Source organism: Anguilla rostrata, chromosome 13 (genome assembly GCF_018555375.3).
Source record: "Anguilla rostrata isolate EN2019 chromosome 13, ASM1855537v3, whole genome shotgun sequence".
Classification (NCBI taxonomy): domain Eukaryota; kingdom Metazoa; phylum Chordata; class Actinopteri; order Anguilliformes; family Anguillidae; genus Anguilla; species Anguilla rostrata.
The window spans coordinates 31,879,876-31,897,555 of NC_057945.1; the positions used below are offsets into that span (position 1 = coordinate 31,879,876).

At 47.9% G+C, this 17,680-nt stretch overlaps 1 protein-coding gene across 5 annotated transcripts in view; it reads left to right on the forward strand.

Moving 5' to 3' along the window:
* samd11 (sterile alpha motif domain containing 11) overlaps nt 1-17,680 on the forward strand; it is a 72,287-nt gene that overhangs the window by 7,129 nt on the left and 47,478 nt on the right. For all 5 annotated transcript variants that reach the window (XM_064304709.1, XM_064304707.1, XM_064304708.1 and 2 more), the window contains exon 3: nt 11,663-11,838. In XM_064304709.1, coding sequence (XP_064160779.1) covers nt 11,663-11,838 — 176 coding nt within the window. The remainder of the gene's footprint in view (nt 1-11,662; nt 11,839-17,680) is intronic.

Below are 17,680 nucleotides of genomic sequence, written 5' to 3' on the forward strand. Positions count from 1 at the left end.
TTTTCTTTCACCATGTCTATCTTTATTTCTTCCATGATTCAGGGAATGTTTATTAATACATTTATGTTTAGAATGCCCTTTTGTATCCTGTTCTGCAGACGTGATGCCGAGGGTGTGAATTTGCATATTTGTCCTTGTTTTTTATATTTTTTTATTTTATTGAAACATTTCAAAAGAACATAATTAAAATGTACAGTTAGCGGTCACACTGCTGAAGAGTGAGGCTGAGTTGTGTCAGCACTGCATTGCAGGTTACCTCGCGCTGTATGACTAAGTGTCAAAAAGGCTTAGGGGGTAAATGCACAGCCCAGCAAATGTACACCGAATCCAAACTAAACCACCCGGACTTCACTTATTTTGGTTATTTTCAGGTTTAACGGGGTATACTCTGTGAGCTGAGGCTAATGCGCAACCTAATTCACAGATCATTCTGGGACAGCACAGAACGCCCAGCAGTTTCTGGGTTCTGTCAGCAGACCAGATGCCAGATTGTGGTCTAATTCCTCCCGGAGTCCCCCTTTTTGGACGGTGTACGGCGTCGTTCGCGCTAGAATCTGAGGACAAACAATGGCAGTTTAGATCGACGTCAGCAAACAAATAAAACCATAATTACACGACCGCACCTAGGACTCATCCACTGGGCCTGTGGGAAGCGGCGAGTTCCCATTCACATCAGGTCGGGCTGACAGATAACGCTGCAAAAACGTGCGAGCAGATCACGCTTTTAATAACGTGCAAAAAGGTGCGAGCAGATCACGCTTTTAAAAGAGACACAAACCCCCTCCCCGCTTTCTCCTCACATAAGTGAACGGTGGTGCTCTCCCCGACCGACCAATCCGGTTCACTGCCGGACCGAACGCCACAACTTTGTGTTGCGCGTGGACACGTGTACACATCATAGAATATATTACATAACCGAATTCCACACATCATTTCTATCCCAAAATATTGACTTTCTGATATATATTCACTGATATATTCACAAAAATTAAGATTCTTTATGATTAAAATGTCATTTATGCCCAAAAGAAATACTCCAGTAATCAGGGTTAGCGTTGAAGCTTCTGAACCTTATCAGCAGTAATGGGATTGGGTGAGGTTTCATGAGTGTGGTAACTGGTGGTGCTACAGTGTAGTTGGATGACTTTTCTCTGAAGCATTCAAAGACTTTGCTTTCCAGAGAAAAATACACTGGTTCTTTCAAGTTAGTGACTCACCGTTGACGTGGGATGTCTTCAACCATTTTGGTTTACACACAGCCTTATCACATCAGTATTTACGCAGCTATCTCTGGAGTTATAATGTTTCCCCCTCAACGCAACGTGTTGGCTGAAGTTGGCTGGATGCTCAACTTTTTATTTTATATTTTGGGCCGCATGAAAAGAACTCACAATGGGCCCCACCACCGTTGTGATGAAGTAATACACGATCCTACTGTATTTTTCATTTTTGCGTTGGGCCCCAAATTTATTACCGAATTCTCCTGAATTACGAAGAGGCTGTGTGTAATGCTGCTGTACTGTGAGGCAGCTGGCCTGTCAGTCGCGCCGAGCCCCTTGAAGCTCTGGATTCGGGGGCAGTGTTGGCGAGCTCTGGATTCGGGGGCAGCGTTGGTGGCGAGTCGAAGCGGGACGCAGTCGCCGCGCGGTGACGGGGTGATGTGACAGAGGCGCAGAGCGGAACCGGCTCTCTCTCCCCGGCGTATTCCCCAGAGCTCCCCCCCGCGCGCTCAGCTCACTGGGGCACAGCTGGGCGGCAGCAGGCCCGACGCCACAGGATTCGCTCCCCTGCTTCGCCCCTACCTCCCTCCCCCTGTTCATTTTAACCCTTCGAAGAGTAGAGTTTTTAGAATCTTTTAAAAAACATCGTAAGTCAGTGTTCTAGAACTCCGTTGCTTTCAATTGCCAGTAGTGATTGTGACATCAGCATCAGAATGTTCAGTTTAGAACATTCTAATCACACATTTGTGATCTCACACCTAACGCATAATGTGTTGCCGGGCAGAGCTCGCCCAGGCCCAGCTCTCATCTAATGAGTCCCTTTTGTGTGTGTGTGTGTGCGCGTAGCGGGATAGATCTTTCACAGTATATTTAAGCGTGTGTGCTGGTCTTCTGCAGTGCCATGCAGCCCGGTGCTGTGGAGGTGTTGACTTTGACTCGCCGCGCGCGGGCTGAGCTCAGAGGCATCGCGTGTGTTTGGCCTCCCTCACGTGAGCCGCTCGGGGAGTTCGGTCACGGCTGCACGCGGCGCGAAGCCCAGGCTCGGGGAGCGAAGCCGACCAATCCCCAGCTCTGCGGTCGCTCACACGCAGTGACCTCGCGGTGAACGGATTAGGCGAGAATCTGCATAGCGGTGCGTCCCGTTAAAGAAACGCGTTAAGTACAACCGTTAAATAACAACAGAAAGTTTAGCAGTGTTTATTTACGGCCTTTTTTCTCCCCCATCGACGTCAGTCATATTTTTTCTAATTGGGGTTATTTGTGTAACGGGGTGATTTACAAAGGCCGTGTGTGAACCCTGCACCGTCCGGGCGGGGAGGGGAACCGCGGGGAGAGGGGGGTTTGTGAACCCTGCCCTGTCCCGGCGGGGAGGGGAACCGCGGGGAGGGGGGTTTGTGTCTCTTTAAGAGCGCTCCGCCCTGCCCCGCGCGGTTTCCGTCCTGTCCCAGGAGAAATGTGCTTCCCTTGCTCTGTTGTTTCAGCGGAACCTGCGAGGGTCGGGAGGAAATTACGCTCTCCTCCGGCTCGTAAATATCCCTCCGAATCAGGGCTTCCCCCGTTGCATGCTGGGTAGGGGTAAAAAAACAAACAACAAAAAAAAAAAAGTATGGGCGGGGGTAGTATGTTTGGGGGGGATTGGTCAGGCGGGTAGGGGCGTGTGCGTATCGTACCTCTTTACGGCCCGCGTTAGTGTGTTTCCGAAAACGGGGGAGTAGAGCCGTAGCAGATGAGGAAAAAAAGAGGTCATTAACGAGCGCTGGCCCTAACGTGGACGGAAAGAGATGTGGAAAGGTAACGGACGTGAGGTGCTGGAAGCCTTCGCCTCACGCAGAGCCGGCTACGCGGCACTCCCGCGGTTATTCCTTGCCTTCCGTGAGCCGGGGGCATCGGCGGTTTACGCGGTGAGGCCGGCTCTGCCGGAGCAAAGCCGGGAGTTACCGCGGGCCTCTCGCTTCCTGCAAACGAGTCATTATCAGCTTTCGGTAATTAAGCAGCTCGTTACAGCGGCGCGACCCCCCCGGTCCGGTGCGAAGGGGAGCGGGGCGAGAGGCGCGCGGCCGAAAACAAGCGAGAGCGGAGGAGAGGCCGCCCCACAACCTTTATATTCTCAGGATCCTTCGCACCCCTTTAACAAGCCTCAGCTTGTTAAACTTGATCAGCCTCGGTGTGTGAGCGCGCCTTTTTATGGGATTGGGCTCCTGTCATAATTTCTGGTAATCACACGGTTGCCTCTGCCCCGCAGTTTGGAACAGGAAGTGGCGTCTGTGAAATACCTGCCATATCTTCAGGCACATGAATGAATGTAAAGTGCCTGGTTCATTTATTCTCTCCAGGTGAAACTGCTCTGGCTTCAAGAGCATAGTTTTATCGCCTTTAAAAAAAAAACGACTGTCAAATTTGAATTGTTCAGTTTGAACGCAAAATTCCAGAAGACTTAACAAACCGAACAGGAGTTTGAAAAGGAAACCATTCAACCACATTTTTGGAACAACAGCTCAATGTGTTGCATTCTGAAGATTCAGAATGTACCAGACATGCACTTCAGCAGATTTGGCAAACACAAGTAGTAGTGCAGTAGATGCTAGTAGTATTTAATAACACAGCAAACTAACTGTAAACATGAACAATCGTAAACGAAGTTGTGTGAGATATTGGCTGGGTGGGAAGTGTGCTGTACTGTGAGGGTGAGGTCATCAGGGAGAGAGGGAACGCGCGTAAAAAGTGAGCTTTTGTGCGCTTGGTGTTCGACTATAGCGAACAGCGGGAGATCCGACCCGATTCGTGAGCACAGAGAACTCTGGCCAGCTCGGCAGAGCCTGTTTGTGTGGAGATGGGGCGATTGTAGTAGCGGTAGGGGGAATTGGAGGGGGGGGGGGGTTGTGGGGGGCTGTCGGCTCCCTTGTTCCACCTGCGCAGAGGCAGCGCTGTCATGGCAACAGCGGAATCCCTCCTCGGGACAGCGGCAGGCAGGCAGGCGACGGCGGCGGCGGCGGCTCTCCTGTTTCCCAGCAGTCTGTTGCATTTGTGAATCAAATTAAATTAGAGCAAATTAAATAACCCCCGAAAATTCACAGCAGATTGACGCCGAGCCTCTCATTCAGTGAGTGCATGCCCGTCCGCCAGGACAACAGCAGACAGGAGCTGCGTACACACACACACACACGTCTCTCTCTCTATATATATACATACACACACACACACACACACTCACAAACACGTCTCTCTATTTCTCTTGCTCTCTCTCTCTGTCTATATATATATACACATACATACATAAAATTGCTTAGAGAAGGTTTTTAAGAAGTCCTCATTTTATTTCCTCAAAAGACAAGTCAAAATTATTGGCACCCATTTTCATTTTTTTGCCTGTTTTTACCCTCTGTTTGAAACGATAATACTACTGAGTCAAAGTTAACTGACCACAAAATCACTGTGTGCAATGGCCATCTCAGTCTCAAGAATTGCACTTGATTGAAAATTTGTGGTTTTGTGTCTTTTGAATCTTGAAAAATTCTGTCTAGAGGAATGTGTCCGAGATAATTGTTCTGTGACCAATTTTATTGGAACGAAATAATATAATTTTAAAATGTAGAATTCGAGCAGTATTGGGGAGAAAAGCGTGTCCCTTCCGAAGGTGCACGGTTGTGTGTCACTCAGAACCGATGGTTCCATGGCAACGGTAAAGGAAGTGGAAGCTGAGCTTACATACTAATATAGACCCGACCCCTTTTTCTGGTAAACTCTTCCTCTTTTGACTCGATCTCTACTCACTCAGCCTTTGCCTTTCGCTCTTGAAATTTTTGTTGAGTGTTTTTGTACGATTATATCTTATAAATTTTTACTTAGAAAAAAAAAAAAGTAGGAAATGGGAGTGTCTAGATTGCATCACTGACCGCCCCTTTTATCAGTGTGAACCCAAACTAGAAATGCAAATTGTTCCACTTACAGTCTGTCACTTGCTGTGTTTGTCCACAACTGCATGGTACTTATGCAATCTGTTTTGTGTATTATAAACCTACACGAATGATCTGTTCTGAACATTTTTTCTGTTTACATGACTTCCCGTTCTGTGGATTGACTAGCCTATATCAATGTGTTCTATCAGAAATGTATTTCTCCTGACAAGGGGCAGCGGCGTGTTGAAACAGTTCGTGAACACATTGGTTTTAAGAACGAGTAACCCTTCAATCATAGACGGATTCAACGGTGAATAGAGAACGTGGCTCTCTGTTTATGTTATGTTATGAGAAATACAGTAAGCAATAAACAAACATTATTGTGTGAATTAATTATCTTAAATAATACTTGAAAATGCATGCTATTTAAAAAAAGGAAGAAGAACAACAAAACAAGAATATACGTTTAATTAAAATTTAGGCCTACTTACTTACTATAAGTTTCCTTTTAATATTTTGAAACCACAGGCACAGCTTGCTTCTCTCTTATCTTATCTTCCCCGATTTTTTTTCTTTCCAAAATGCCCGAGTCGTTAGGCCTACCTGTCGATAAAAACCTCCCGTGGTCGACTTGCGGGGCCTACACAAACATGTCGAGAGGGGAACTTGCACGCATCGCGGCGCCGCCACTGACCCCCCCAGCACGGGTGAACTGCTTCACCGGTCTGAGACAACCCCGCTCCAAGCAGGGGAGGGCTCGACAGGGGGTTACAGTTTGGGGGGTAGCCTAGTTTCGTGTTTTTTTTTTTTTAACTAGTTTTTTCTCCTTGGCAACCAAAACTTTTTTCTTTTTTTTGTTGTGGTACTTTTTCAAAATAAACTGCTAACTTTTCAGATAATAGCCCAACAAAACTGCAAATCACGTTGTTCGCCTTGACGTTCAACAAAAACAGTTTTGCGTTAAATACTGTTGGCACATGTCCCTTTTAAAGACTATAACGGCAAATTTCCTGCGAAATGTACGCATATTTCTCATAAGAAAATAGCAGGCCACCGTAAATGGTACGGGATTAGCTATTGTCGCATTTGTCGGCATCTGAGTCTAACTGGCTAGCTGGCAAGCTGCCGTCTCCCGCAAATGAAGCTGAGGCAGTTATTTCTTTTCTTTTTTTTTTTAATTGAACGCGCCAGTAAAGCGAGCCAGGGAGGGAACCGGTGCCCCCCTCCTCTTCCTCCCCGTCCCTGAGCTCGCGCCAAGTCTGCCCGCCGTCCCGCCCACACGCTCACACACTGAGAGGTTACGGCAGACAGGCGCGTGACTCATTAGGCATTCGTCCCCCGGGGAGAAGGCTCGGAGGAGAAGGGGCGGGGGGGGCAAGAGCGCTCCGCAGCTGCAGGAATGTCACGGGCTGCTACTGCTGTCGTGTGCGTAATGTGTGTATAAATAAATCTGACAATGTCAATAATTTTACTTGTATATACCCAGAAAGGATGTGTAATTTTTTCAGAAGAATAATTATAATCACGCACGCACACACAAACATCGATTTCTGCAGCGGTTGTTGCCATATAGTACTGCACAAGTAGCCCGCAATGCCATTTTTTTGTGAATTTTTAACATGCTGAGGTAGCTAAACAGTCCAAAACTGTTTAAATGGGACGTTATTTGGAATACAAATTTCAATCAATGAAAATATCAGATTATGGGAGAGATAGTTGGCTATATGACGGCGTAATATGCAATGGACTTGAATTAATGGTTTCAGCTGGTAGGTACATCATGCAGAAAGTGGTGTATTGGTACGTAAGTAGTCAAATGTGCACTAGTCATGTGAAGAAATGTATTAGGTTGGAGTGCTGTCTATCCTAAGGCCAAATGAAAAGCACGACCATTCCCATCCCTTAAAAAGTGAATACAGCTTTTCAGTTTCAGTGTGCAGAGGCCTTTGATAAAATGGATTTAGCTGTACTGATATTATTAAAACGGGTGTGTTAGAAATCTGTTAGCGAAATGCATTAGAGAAGAGATTTCTGAACTCCCTCTGTTTGGCTAGGATATCAGGAGCTCTGTAGTACATTGTGTCGTGATGTGAAGGACCAATTTGGAACATGGTCACTAGCCTGCTACTATAGTCTGTTCAGTCGGTACCTACCCCCTATCTCTCTCTTTTTTTATGGATTTTCTCCTATTCCACAGAATTAGAACATAATAGTATCATCAGCATACTGTCTCAGCTTCTGCACCTGCATATGTGTGTGTGAGTATGAGTATGAGTGTGTGTGTGTATGTGTGTGTTTGTTTGTGAGGGTGTTTGCTTGTGTGTGTTTGTGAGTGTGTGCGTGTGTGTGAGGGTGAGGGTGTGAATGTGTGTATATGTGTTTGTGAGGGTGTTTGTGTGCAAGTGTGTGTGTGTGTGTGTGTGCGAGTGTGTGTGTGTATTTGTGAGGGTGTGTGTGTTTGTGACTGTGTGTGTGAGTGTGTGCGTGTGTGTGTGTGTGTTTGTGACTGTGTGTGTGAGTGTGTGCGTGGGTGTGTGTGTATGTGTGTGAGTGTGTGTATGAGTGTGTGAGTGTGTGTATGTGTGTGAGTGTGTGTGTGAGTGTGTGTATGAGTGTGTGAGTGTGTGTATGAGTGCGTGTATGAGTGTGTGAGTGTGTGAGTGTGTGATGAGTGCGTGTATGAGTGTGTGTGTGTGTGTGAGTGTGAGTGTGTGATGTGTGTGAGTGTGTGTATGTGTGTGTATGAGTGTATGAGTGTGTGAGTGTGTGAGTGTGCACGCATGTCTGGATGGGAAAGGTTTTCACAGGCATTCCCGGTAAGGGCTGCGGCGTCTTCCTGCATCAGCCCTTCTCGTCATCTCCCCGCTGGCGCTGGTGCTGAGGAGAGCAATTAGATCAGCCTACGTTTTACTGTATCCAGTGGACGGTTTACAGGAGCCCTTTCAATATAATCTAAGCCGGGAGCACATTAACTGTTTATATTTGGTGAGCTATTAAAATGGTTGTTTTAGCCGTGTGCGAGAAGCGTGTGCGGGCTCCACAGCAGCGCTAGCGTTGCGTTGCGGCGCGCCTCCCAAGGCTCGGCCGGGCCCATCGTTTTCAGGCGCAGAGAGGTGGGAGGGCTCATTCGTCGCAGTTCACGCCGGTTCGCTGGAAACTTTTTTTTTTCTTGAAGCGTTTTTTTGTTTCCGCGGCCGTCTGACGGCTGACCACACGCCACGCTTCGCCGAGCGCCTCGGCCTCTCGGCGGATCCGAGGGTGTGAACGCGCGTGGCCCCCGCTCGCCCCCTTAACTTCTTCTTTACGAAATAAAAATATATTCTCGTGCTTTCCGAGGGCCCACGACTTTTCCATTCATCTCTGTGTTTTTTTTTCCGTTTCTCCGCACGCTAAGAAAAAAGGGCCTCTTGATTCTTCAGATTCTAACTATGGTAAGGCAGTGTTGACGCTTTAAAAAATAAAATGAAAACAGTGAAGAGATCGCTGCGTTCGCGTGTATTTACGGGAAGGTGCGTGTCCCCTCATCAGTGGGTTTTTTTTTTTTGGAAAAGCCTCCACTGTGGTGTGGAAGTCTCCAGAAATATTTTTGAAACCGCCCCAGGTTCCGCATCAGTGGGAGAGAAGAGTAGTGGTGTAGTGGTGTTTGGGCTGGGGGTGGGGGTGGGGTGGTGCACACGAATCAGGGGATGGGTTTTTGGTGGGGCGAGCCGAGGTTTGGCAGGAGGTTGGGATTCTCAGTTGCGTGTGGCGTATTGGAGGCTGAGTTGTGTTGGGCAGCGGTTCCCTGTGTGAGGTCCGCCAGCACTGGATTGGGTTTCAGCGAGGATGTCTGCCCTCAGACTGGAGTCAGAACCTTCTTTCTGTCGCCACGCCCCAAAGCCAAAGGGGTCAGTGCCCTGGGTATCAGGACCGTGACTGAATGACGTTTGGCCAAGCCAACAGTGTCTTTGCTGAAGAGCCCAGCCTTCGATGCGGTGGTGCGGTTCGAATGTGGGGCTGTACAAAGGCTGTGGGTGATTTGTCAATCTGTTCTGCAACCCTGACCACCCACCCCCCCCCCCCCCCCCTTTTCCACGCCACATGTACTGTGTCTGTACTGTGTCCTGGAGAGTCATATGAAACAATGGAGGCGGATGTAGGTGGCAATGCGCTCATATGGAAAATATTCGGTTTGTTTATGTGTGCGTGTGTGTGTGTGTGTGTGTGTTAAATCCACCACAAAAACAAAAACAACAAAAATTTAAAAAATCCTAGCTGAAGAAGGAAGGTGATGCTCAGCACCCTCCACGGTCTGGCGTCCCGCCCCCCAAACCCCCCTCCCTCCCCTGCCCCCAACCCCCCCCTCCCTCCCCTCCCCATTCATAAAAGTTTAACGAAGTTGGCGTGCTGAGAAGAGCTGGATTTAAAAGAATAAAGGCGAGAAAGAGAGAGCGAGAGAGAGAGAGAAAGAGAGAGAGAGAGAGAAAGAGAGAGAGAGAGAGAGAGAGAGGGAAAGAGAGAGAGAGAGAGATAGAAATCCTGCGCAGCTCGCAAACGAAAAGCAAAAGAACTCTGCAGAGAAACGCGCCGCCTGGTCGTCCTCTGGGATGCTTGCCTGGTTTTTTTTTCTCTTTTAGAAAGTACGCCACTTGAGAGAAATCCGGAGGAGTCGCACCTGTTTGCCTCTTGGCTAGTTCCCCCCCCCCACCCTCCGCCCTCTGCTCGCCCCAGCCCGTCATTCATGCCACAGGCCCCTAGGGTGTGTGTGTGTGTGTGTGTGTGTGTGTGCATATGTGCATATGTGTGTGTGCTTGTGGGTGTGAATGCATGCGTGTGTGTGCTTGTGGGTGTGTGTGTGTGTGTGTGTGTGTGCGCCTGTGCCTGTGCGTGTGTATGCGTGTGTGTGTGTGTGTGTGTACGTGTGCGTGTGTGTGTGTGTGTGTACGTGTGCGTGTGTGTGCGTGTGCCTGTGTGTGTGTGTGTGTGTGTGTGTGTGGGGCAGGAGGCGGGTGTGGAGGATGGGTAGAGGATAGGCGTGTTGAGGAGGGAGCGGGCGGGTCGTCTCCAGGAGACGCTGGCGTGGTGTCAGAGGCACAGCAGTGCTCAGCCTGTCTCTCTCCCCGGCTCTGTGCTGACCCAGAATCCACCACAGCCTCTTCCAGGCCACAGTTAGAGGCTGCTCAGCGTCCCTCACCAGAGCCTGAGGTGCACAGCTCCGTTTTAGTTGCCCCTCGTAAAAATAAGAGACTAAATTTTGGCATTACAAATGAATGAAAAAGGGCTGAGTGAGAGACAGAGTGTCATAGGCTCTCCCCTAACTGAAAACAAAAACACCCATTTTCTGCTATAGAAACCAAAAAAATATTCCGCCTGCTTTCCCCTCATATTTATTTTGGTGAAACTAATGTCAAAGTTTTTACCGTATTGACTTGAAAGACATTGTTAACAGTGTTGAAACTAGTTTCTGCTGTCATAGTTAAGCATTACATTATGAGGCACTGACTTCATTGGCCAGAGTGACGTGTGATTGAAGTTCTGTATCTCTCTCGTGGTTCGGTGGGGAGTTACTGGCAGAAGGTGTCGTGAATTTGTATGCGTTTAATGCTTTGCCTGAAACGGAATTCCAGAAACCACGTTTTGAATACGAACCAATTTGATAGTCTGTAATAATTGCAAATGCACTGCGAGATAAGTGAAGAAAAGCGTTAGAATTGTGACGGTGTGCACTGGTGTGCGTACCGCAGTGTGGTCGCTACATGTTGCTGTAGGGTCTCTCCCCCACTGACTCCTGACCGTGAGGCCATGGCGCTGCGAGGTCTGGGAGGGCGGTTAGATGGGCGATAACGGCAGTTTTAATTGGAGGCGTGTCATTCTGGACGCGCGTGATGGGGAGGCGGTTAGTCTCTGCGGCAGGTCCCCGAACTCGAGTAATTGGTGATAAATAACCGGGCCGTTACGCGCCCCACGCCGCTCGTTCCCGGTAAGTAACGGTCTCCGAGGTGCAATAAGGACCATAAAATGGTTTTATTATATTGCTGAGAAAGTCCTTTTTTCACCTCAATATTTTTTACCCTGCACGGTTCAGTTCCTGCCAAGACGGAGCCTCTAGAAGAGAAGGATTGATTTTATATTTCGGCTCATGTACTTCAGCTTCAGGAGTGTAGCTGCGATTTTTCAGGGGTCACCGTCAGCTTTTTGTTTTTCTTATAGTTCTTTTAAAAAAAAATAAAAAAATTGCTTTGGAGGTTAGAAAGCGTTATTTTGAAGATTAAAACTTGCTTAGTAAGCGTAATATGTTTTTTTAGTTTCTTCAAATGGGGATTTGATGCCGGGCGGTTTGGTGCTGCCTTGTTTGTGCTGCAATTTCAACACTGTTTGAGTTGAACTGTTTGAGTCGAGGTGGCGGCTATGAGAAAGACAGCCGTAATCAGTAATAATCAGCAGATAAGAGGTTGCTCTGAGTGCATGCTGCCTGCTCCACTAACGGCGGCCGGCGCGGCGGGAAGGGGCGTGTCCTAAAAGGGGCGTGTCCCCGTGTGTGTGTGTGTTTTTTTTTCCCCCGCTCAGAACCGCGGGCGCCTGGCGGAGAAGCGCACCACGCCCCTCCCCCCGACGCGCGTCCCCAAGAAGGAGCTGGTGTCCATCTTCAGCAGCGACGACAGCGAGGGCAGTGAGAAGGCCAATGGGGACCACGGCGATTTCAAGCAGGAGGACGAGCTGCGCTTCGGCATCATGAGGAAGAGGTGAGGCCGCCGCCCGTCGTTAGCCGAAACCGGTCAAACCGCGCCTAGACCTTACAGCCCTGTTAGAATAACGTAAAAATCTGGTTGCTTGGTAACCTAGCAGCTTGTGTTGTCCTCTTGCGCTTGCCGTCAAACGGACACGTGGCAGTGGTGCGCTTTGTTGACGATAGCCGAAACTGCACATCAGAAGATTGGTGCTCACATGGCAACACTGAGACACTCTAGCCCCTCCCTCTCAAGCTCGGCGCCCCCCACCCCCCATCCCACCCCGGACTCCTTAAAGATAGAACAGATACTCTCAACGGCATTCATTGTTCAGCCTTATTTTGGATACTCTCACATGCTTTAAATGCTCTAAGATGACTGTAAAGGATTAGGCCCTTCATACATCAGTGCATCACCATTAGAGGGATTGTATGACACCATTACAGCCTTTGCCATGGGAACCCCCATATTACACACACATACACTGTATGAAACATGGTAATAAATACAGGTGCAGAAAACCAGTACCCAAATTAACAAAGGACACTGATGAAGAAAGAAGAAAGACAAACTCGAGTAACTGTCGACGGCCATCTTAGATTTGTCGATGTGTCGGTTTTCAGTGGAGCCTGAGATGAAGTTGAAATCAAAGTTACTCTCTGTTCCTGTTTCCTGTAATGTTTTTTATGATGTAGGAAATTCCAAGTCAGCCCTGTGATCTTGGTACACCACTGCAGAAAATGCTTAATATCTGGAATACTGGGGATTTAAGAGCATCAAACCAAGCTAATCACCCAAAGTGTTGTTTGCAACATATATAAGCTGTTACTTTAATGGTTGAATTTATGAAATGCCCACATTTAAGTACATCACATAGGCTTGAAATTGAGATCAGAAAGGACGATACAGGGCAACTTTATTGACCGCTAGTGGTACATTTGCACACACAGACAAAAAAATCCAAAGTTTTAAGTAGCTCCCCTGTACATTAATCGTTGAAAAGGCACTAAGAGAGATTGACCCGTGTTTTGTGTATGTCTGCATGCGTTTCAGTTCACTCTGACTGTGAACACTCATGGCGCATGGTTTTGAAACCAGAGCAAATAATCACAAAGTAAAAAAACCAGAGGAAATTGAGGGTGTATTGACCTTATTCGTAACGGTGTCAGTAGCTGTGGGATCCTGCAGTACTGGAGGGACCATGTGTCCCCCTGAGGAGATGAAAAACTAAAAAAAAAAAAAAGGGCATTTTTTTAAAAGGGACAAAGTGACGGCGACCAGGTTCTCAGCTGAAGAACCGAAAAGAGGCGCGATCACACTTAACTGGCGCGGGCGGAGCGGCCCCTCACCCAGCGAGGGGTGTCTGCAGGCCGGGCGTCACGCTGCCCGTCAGTCTCGCACAGCAGTTACTCGCGGCTCGGTTGCCACGCACAGAACTTAATCGTCGGTTAAAAATATTTTTGAGGTTCTCGTGACTGGCGCTATTTTATTTAAGCAGTGCCGTGAGAGAGCAGAAAAAAAACGGCGAAACAGGTTCTGATCTGAGCAGCGAAAAACGAAAATGGAAAAACTGAGAAAGGGAGCACGGCAGTTTCAATGAATGAAGCAAAGAAGGAGAGCAACACCTTTGAGAAAACAGAGAAAATTTGTCACAAATGGCGGCCATTTTCTTTTAATACAAAGAACGTAGGTACTGTTAAATCAATGTAAAATTGAAGAAGCACAGGGAAGTACCGTCGGCCATGTTTTTGTGACCTCTTGACTTACCGTAGCACGGAACGGTTTCGCAGGAAGTGGGTGTGATAGACAGAATAAATGAAAAATGTGTATTGGTTGAGTACCGTGAATTTCAGGGAGTCTATGTCAGTAGCAAAGGAAAAAAAAAACAAGCCTTAGAAGTAACAGAGTTCTGTGTTTATATGTCCATATATACAGTATGTCACAGGTGGATAGTGAAGTCACTCCTTCTGTCCGTCTCACCTGTCAAACCACAACCAATGAGATCTTACGGAGAGCTCAGCTTTCAGTGACTGACAGGTGTGCTGACAAATTAGTGAGGAACAGCTTTAGCAGGCACCAGATCAGTTGGTCCGGTTTGTCAGCGGGCATTGTCCTCTATTCCGAAGTGATTGGCAGTATGGTAATGAGCCCTTCAAAATGATTGGTCAGTGCGTGGTACAGCCACGCCCCACTGCGGTGCCAGGACCGGAAAATGGTGAAGCAGAGGGAGGCGGTGAGCTGCTGATACTGTTCGCAAAATTTTAAATACCAAAGGGGAAACCCTTTTGATGTCGAAAGGTAGTTTTCAGTTTCACATGAACATGTTTTCCTCTCACTTCAAGTTGTAAAAAGATGATGCAGTTAGCAAGTACCTTCTGTCAGATCCATAGATGATTATCGTATACACACATATGCTGTATAGATTACACATTGATTGTTTCTTGGAAAGATTTTCAGCTATAGTCATGTGTTTCAACTTCATTTTGCTATTTCCTGTAAACGTATCCGGAAATTTGAAAGACAAATAACAAATTTTATGGTAGAAATAACATGGGCAATATTCATCAGGCTAAACCTAAAGGATAAAGAATGCAGCATTTATAATCATTAGATTTGGCCCAAACTGGACTAGACTTACTTTGTGTTTGCATCTGTTTTTGGGTTGTGACCCCTCTGCGTGCTGGCCTCCTCAGAAGGTTGGTCCCTGCCCTGGACTGATCTCCACCCTGGATTGGTCTTTACTTTAAATTTCTACCCTGGGCTGAATTTGTAATGGGAGCGCTCTGTTTGCAAGCCAAGTTGGATTTAAGCCAGCTCTTCAGGAAGCACCAGCCTGTGTAATGAGGATTATGAGTGGGATAGGAAGAGGAAATAGCTGTTCACTCGTTAGCAATAACGCACCAGATTAAGATGACATACAGCGTCGTGGCACAGGCTGCGTGGGCCTTGCCTGAGAATCCAGCCTTGCGCAGATGGCGGGGTGTGAGTGAAAGGATGAGTAATGGTGAGGGAACTGTTCCTGTAAATCAAAAAACAAAACACACACACACACACACACACATATACACACACACACTCACACATATACACATACACTCACACATATACACACACGCACGCACATATACACATACACACGCACACACATGCACACACACACACGCACATATACACAGACACACTCACACATATACACATACACTCACACACATACACACACGCACGCACATATACACATACACACGCACACACATGAACACACACACACACACACAAGCGCACATGCACAAGCACATGCACCTACACACACACACGCACTCGCACACACACGCACGCATATACACGCTCACAGACACACCATGATGCCATGTTAATTCAGTCAGGGAGCACCAGGAAATGTAGCTATGCATTTACGATTTAAGGGCTGTTATTGTATATTCTGATTTCACATCTAAAAATAGCAGGAAATCCTTCAGCGTTCTCTGCACTTATTATATATACTGTATATACAATGTCTATCAGAATGTAGTATATTTATTTAGTATTTTCTGCCTTCCTTCATTGATGCGCAACCTATGTACAGTATGTTGGGAATGTACACAGACGTGTATTACTGCGTTGCGGAAACAGCTCAATATGAATCCATGCTAACCCAGTCCGCCGTGCAAGCTCGTATTTCGCACGCTTGTTTACTATAGTGTTCACAGATGTGCTGAATACATACCTGCTTTTATATCTTTCTGCGAATGGCGACGCGTGCTTCTGTTTGTCTGCGCGTGCACCAAAAAAAGCATCCCAGGGTTTCCTTCTGTTCTATTGGTATTTTTTATTTTTTTTATCGCGCCAGATGTAGGCGGAGCAGGGCTATGTCTTTTACTGGGCGTCGTTAGCGCTGGGCTGCGGCGTTCAGCTGTTGCGTCAAATCTGTTTTGGGGGGGGGGGGGGGCAAGGAGACGAAGGTGGGGTTGGGGGGGCACACAACCGCAAAGATGTCACCGTAGGCTGTGTGTAATAATAAACACACACGCACACGCACACGCAGGGGCCTGGGGTTTGGCCCCCCTAAAAAAGCGCCAAGAGGCCACGGTGAGGGAGGCGCATCGCCGGGACAACGCTAACGAGCGCGAGCGAGCGAGCGAGCAGGAAACCGCCGACCCCTTCCCATAACGCACTGCACTTCTGCGAGAGAGAGAGAGAGAGAGAGAGAGAGAGGGAGAGAGAGAGAGAGATAGAGAGAGAGCGCGAGTGAGATAGATAGAGAGCGCGAGTGAGGTAGAGAGAGGGAGAGAGAGAGAGAGAGAGAGAGATAGAGAGAGTGCGGGTGAGATAGATAGAGAGAGAGAGCGAGAGAGAGAGAGAGAGAGAGAGCAAGTGAGATAGATAGAGAGAGAGAGAGAGAGAGAGAGAGAGAGAGCACTCTCAAAATCATTTATACCTGAAACCTTTTTGTGCTGAATTGAAACGACCCAACTCTTTAAAATGGGCATGGAGGTAGAGGTCCTGTAGCAGGTTTAACAGGTTTGATATGGTTCAGTCTGAGAGTGCGGAAAAAAGAGGGCTTCTTTATAAAGACTATATATAATAAAAGGATAAATACCAGAATGTAAAGAGTTAAAGTCTGTTAACCTTTTCGATATGTACTGCGCATATCTGAAATGATTAAAAATATACCACTCTGAACAGTGATTCGTTTTAGAGACACAAATGAGCAACTGTACATTTAAAACTCTTATATATTTACAATGAAATATCACAGAAAAATATAAATGCTTACATATTTCTATACCGTGTGTCTTTCCCAGCTTTGCGTATAATAGCTATTTTAAAAGCCTTTTCACATGCAGTGTATTTTAGCGGGTCTCGCTCTGAATGGTGTAACCCGTGACGCCGAGCTGTCGGGTAGCGGTAGAGGGAAGCCGCACGCCATGCTAACCTCGTTATGGGTTTCTTTTTTTTTCTTTACTCGACGCTTCTGATGCTTGCGTGTTAAGACGCTAACAAATTTACTGGACACTCAAGACTGATTCGCGGGTCGGAGGGGCGGGGGGGGAGGGGGGGAGGGGGAGGAGGGGGGGGCTTTTTACTCTTTAAATGGCGGCCGGCTTGGCGGAGCCGTGGCTCCGGTCTGTTCAGGAGGCGCACGGTCCGCCCCCGCCCCCCGCCCCCCGCGCGTATGTGGGACTGACCAAAAAATTGATAATAGGCTGTTCAGCCTTTGAAATTAGGTTTCCATTGAATGCAGCCCCTGTAAGCGAGTTGTAGACGGGTCTAAACAAATTGGATTTTACTGTCGGATGACAAAAAAGAAAAAAAAGAAAAAAGAAAGAGCACAGGCTTCCTTTACGAGCGCGTTCGGGAGTCGCTGGTAAAGTGCGCCATCGTCGCCATCGTCGCGTAGCGGTTTCCTGCGGCTCGTCCGTTTCTCGTCACGTGTGCCGTTACCGGGTTGCGAACGTCACATGGTATAGCCTACAGAATGCAATTGCGCATATCCCACAGGAAACGGAAGGACGAATAGAAAGACAGAGGTGACTGAGAATGGGATTTAGGGCTCTGTGGAACGAGGAGGGCTCAGGACCTGGTCATCCTCGACAGAGGCCTGCCTCGTCCGACTCCTCTCACCGTATCTTTTACCCAGATTAATGTTAAGGGCCACAGCCGCTGCAGACGATTGGCAGGTAGGCCCACCTACAGGATGCGGAGCGAGATGCGCGAGCCCTTCCTGCGAAGTGCGCGCTCGCAGCGGATGCGGGGTACGAACCACGAGAACGGCGTGGCTCCTGTGGTTTCGCGAGATCGACCATCTACCCCGCTGGCGAAGCGAGCGCGCCCTCGTCGGAGGGCGTAGCCTTAGCAA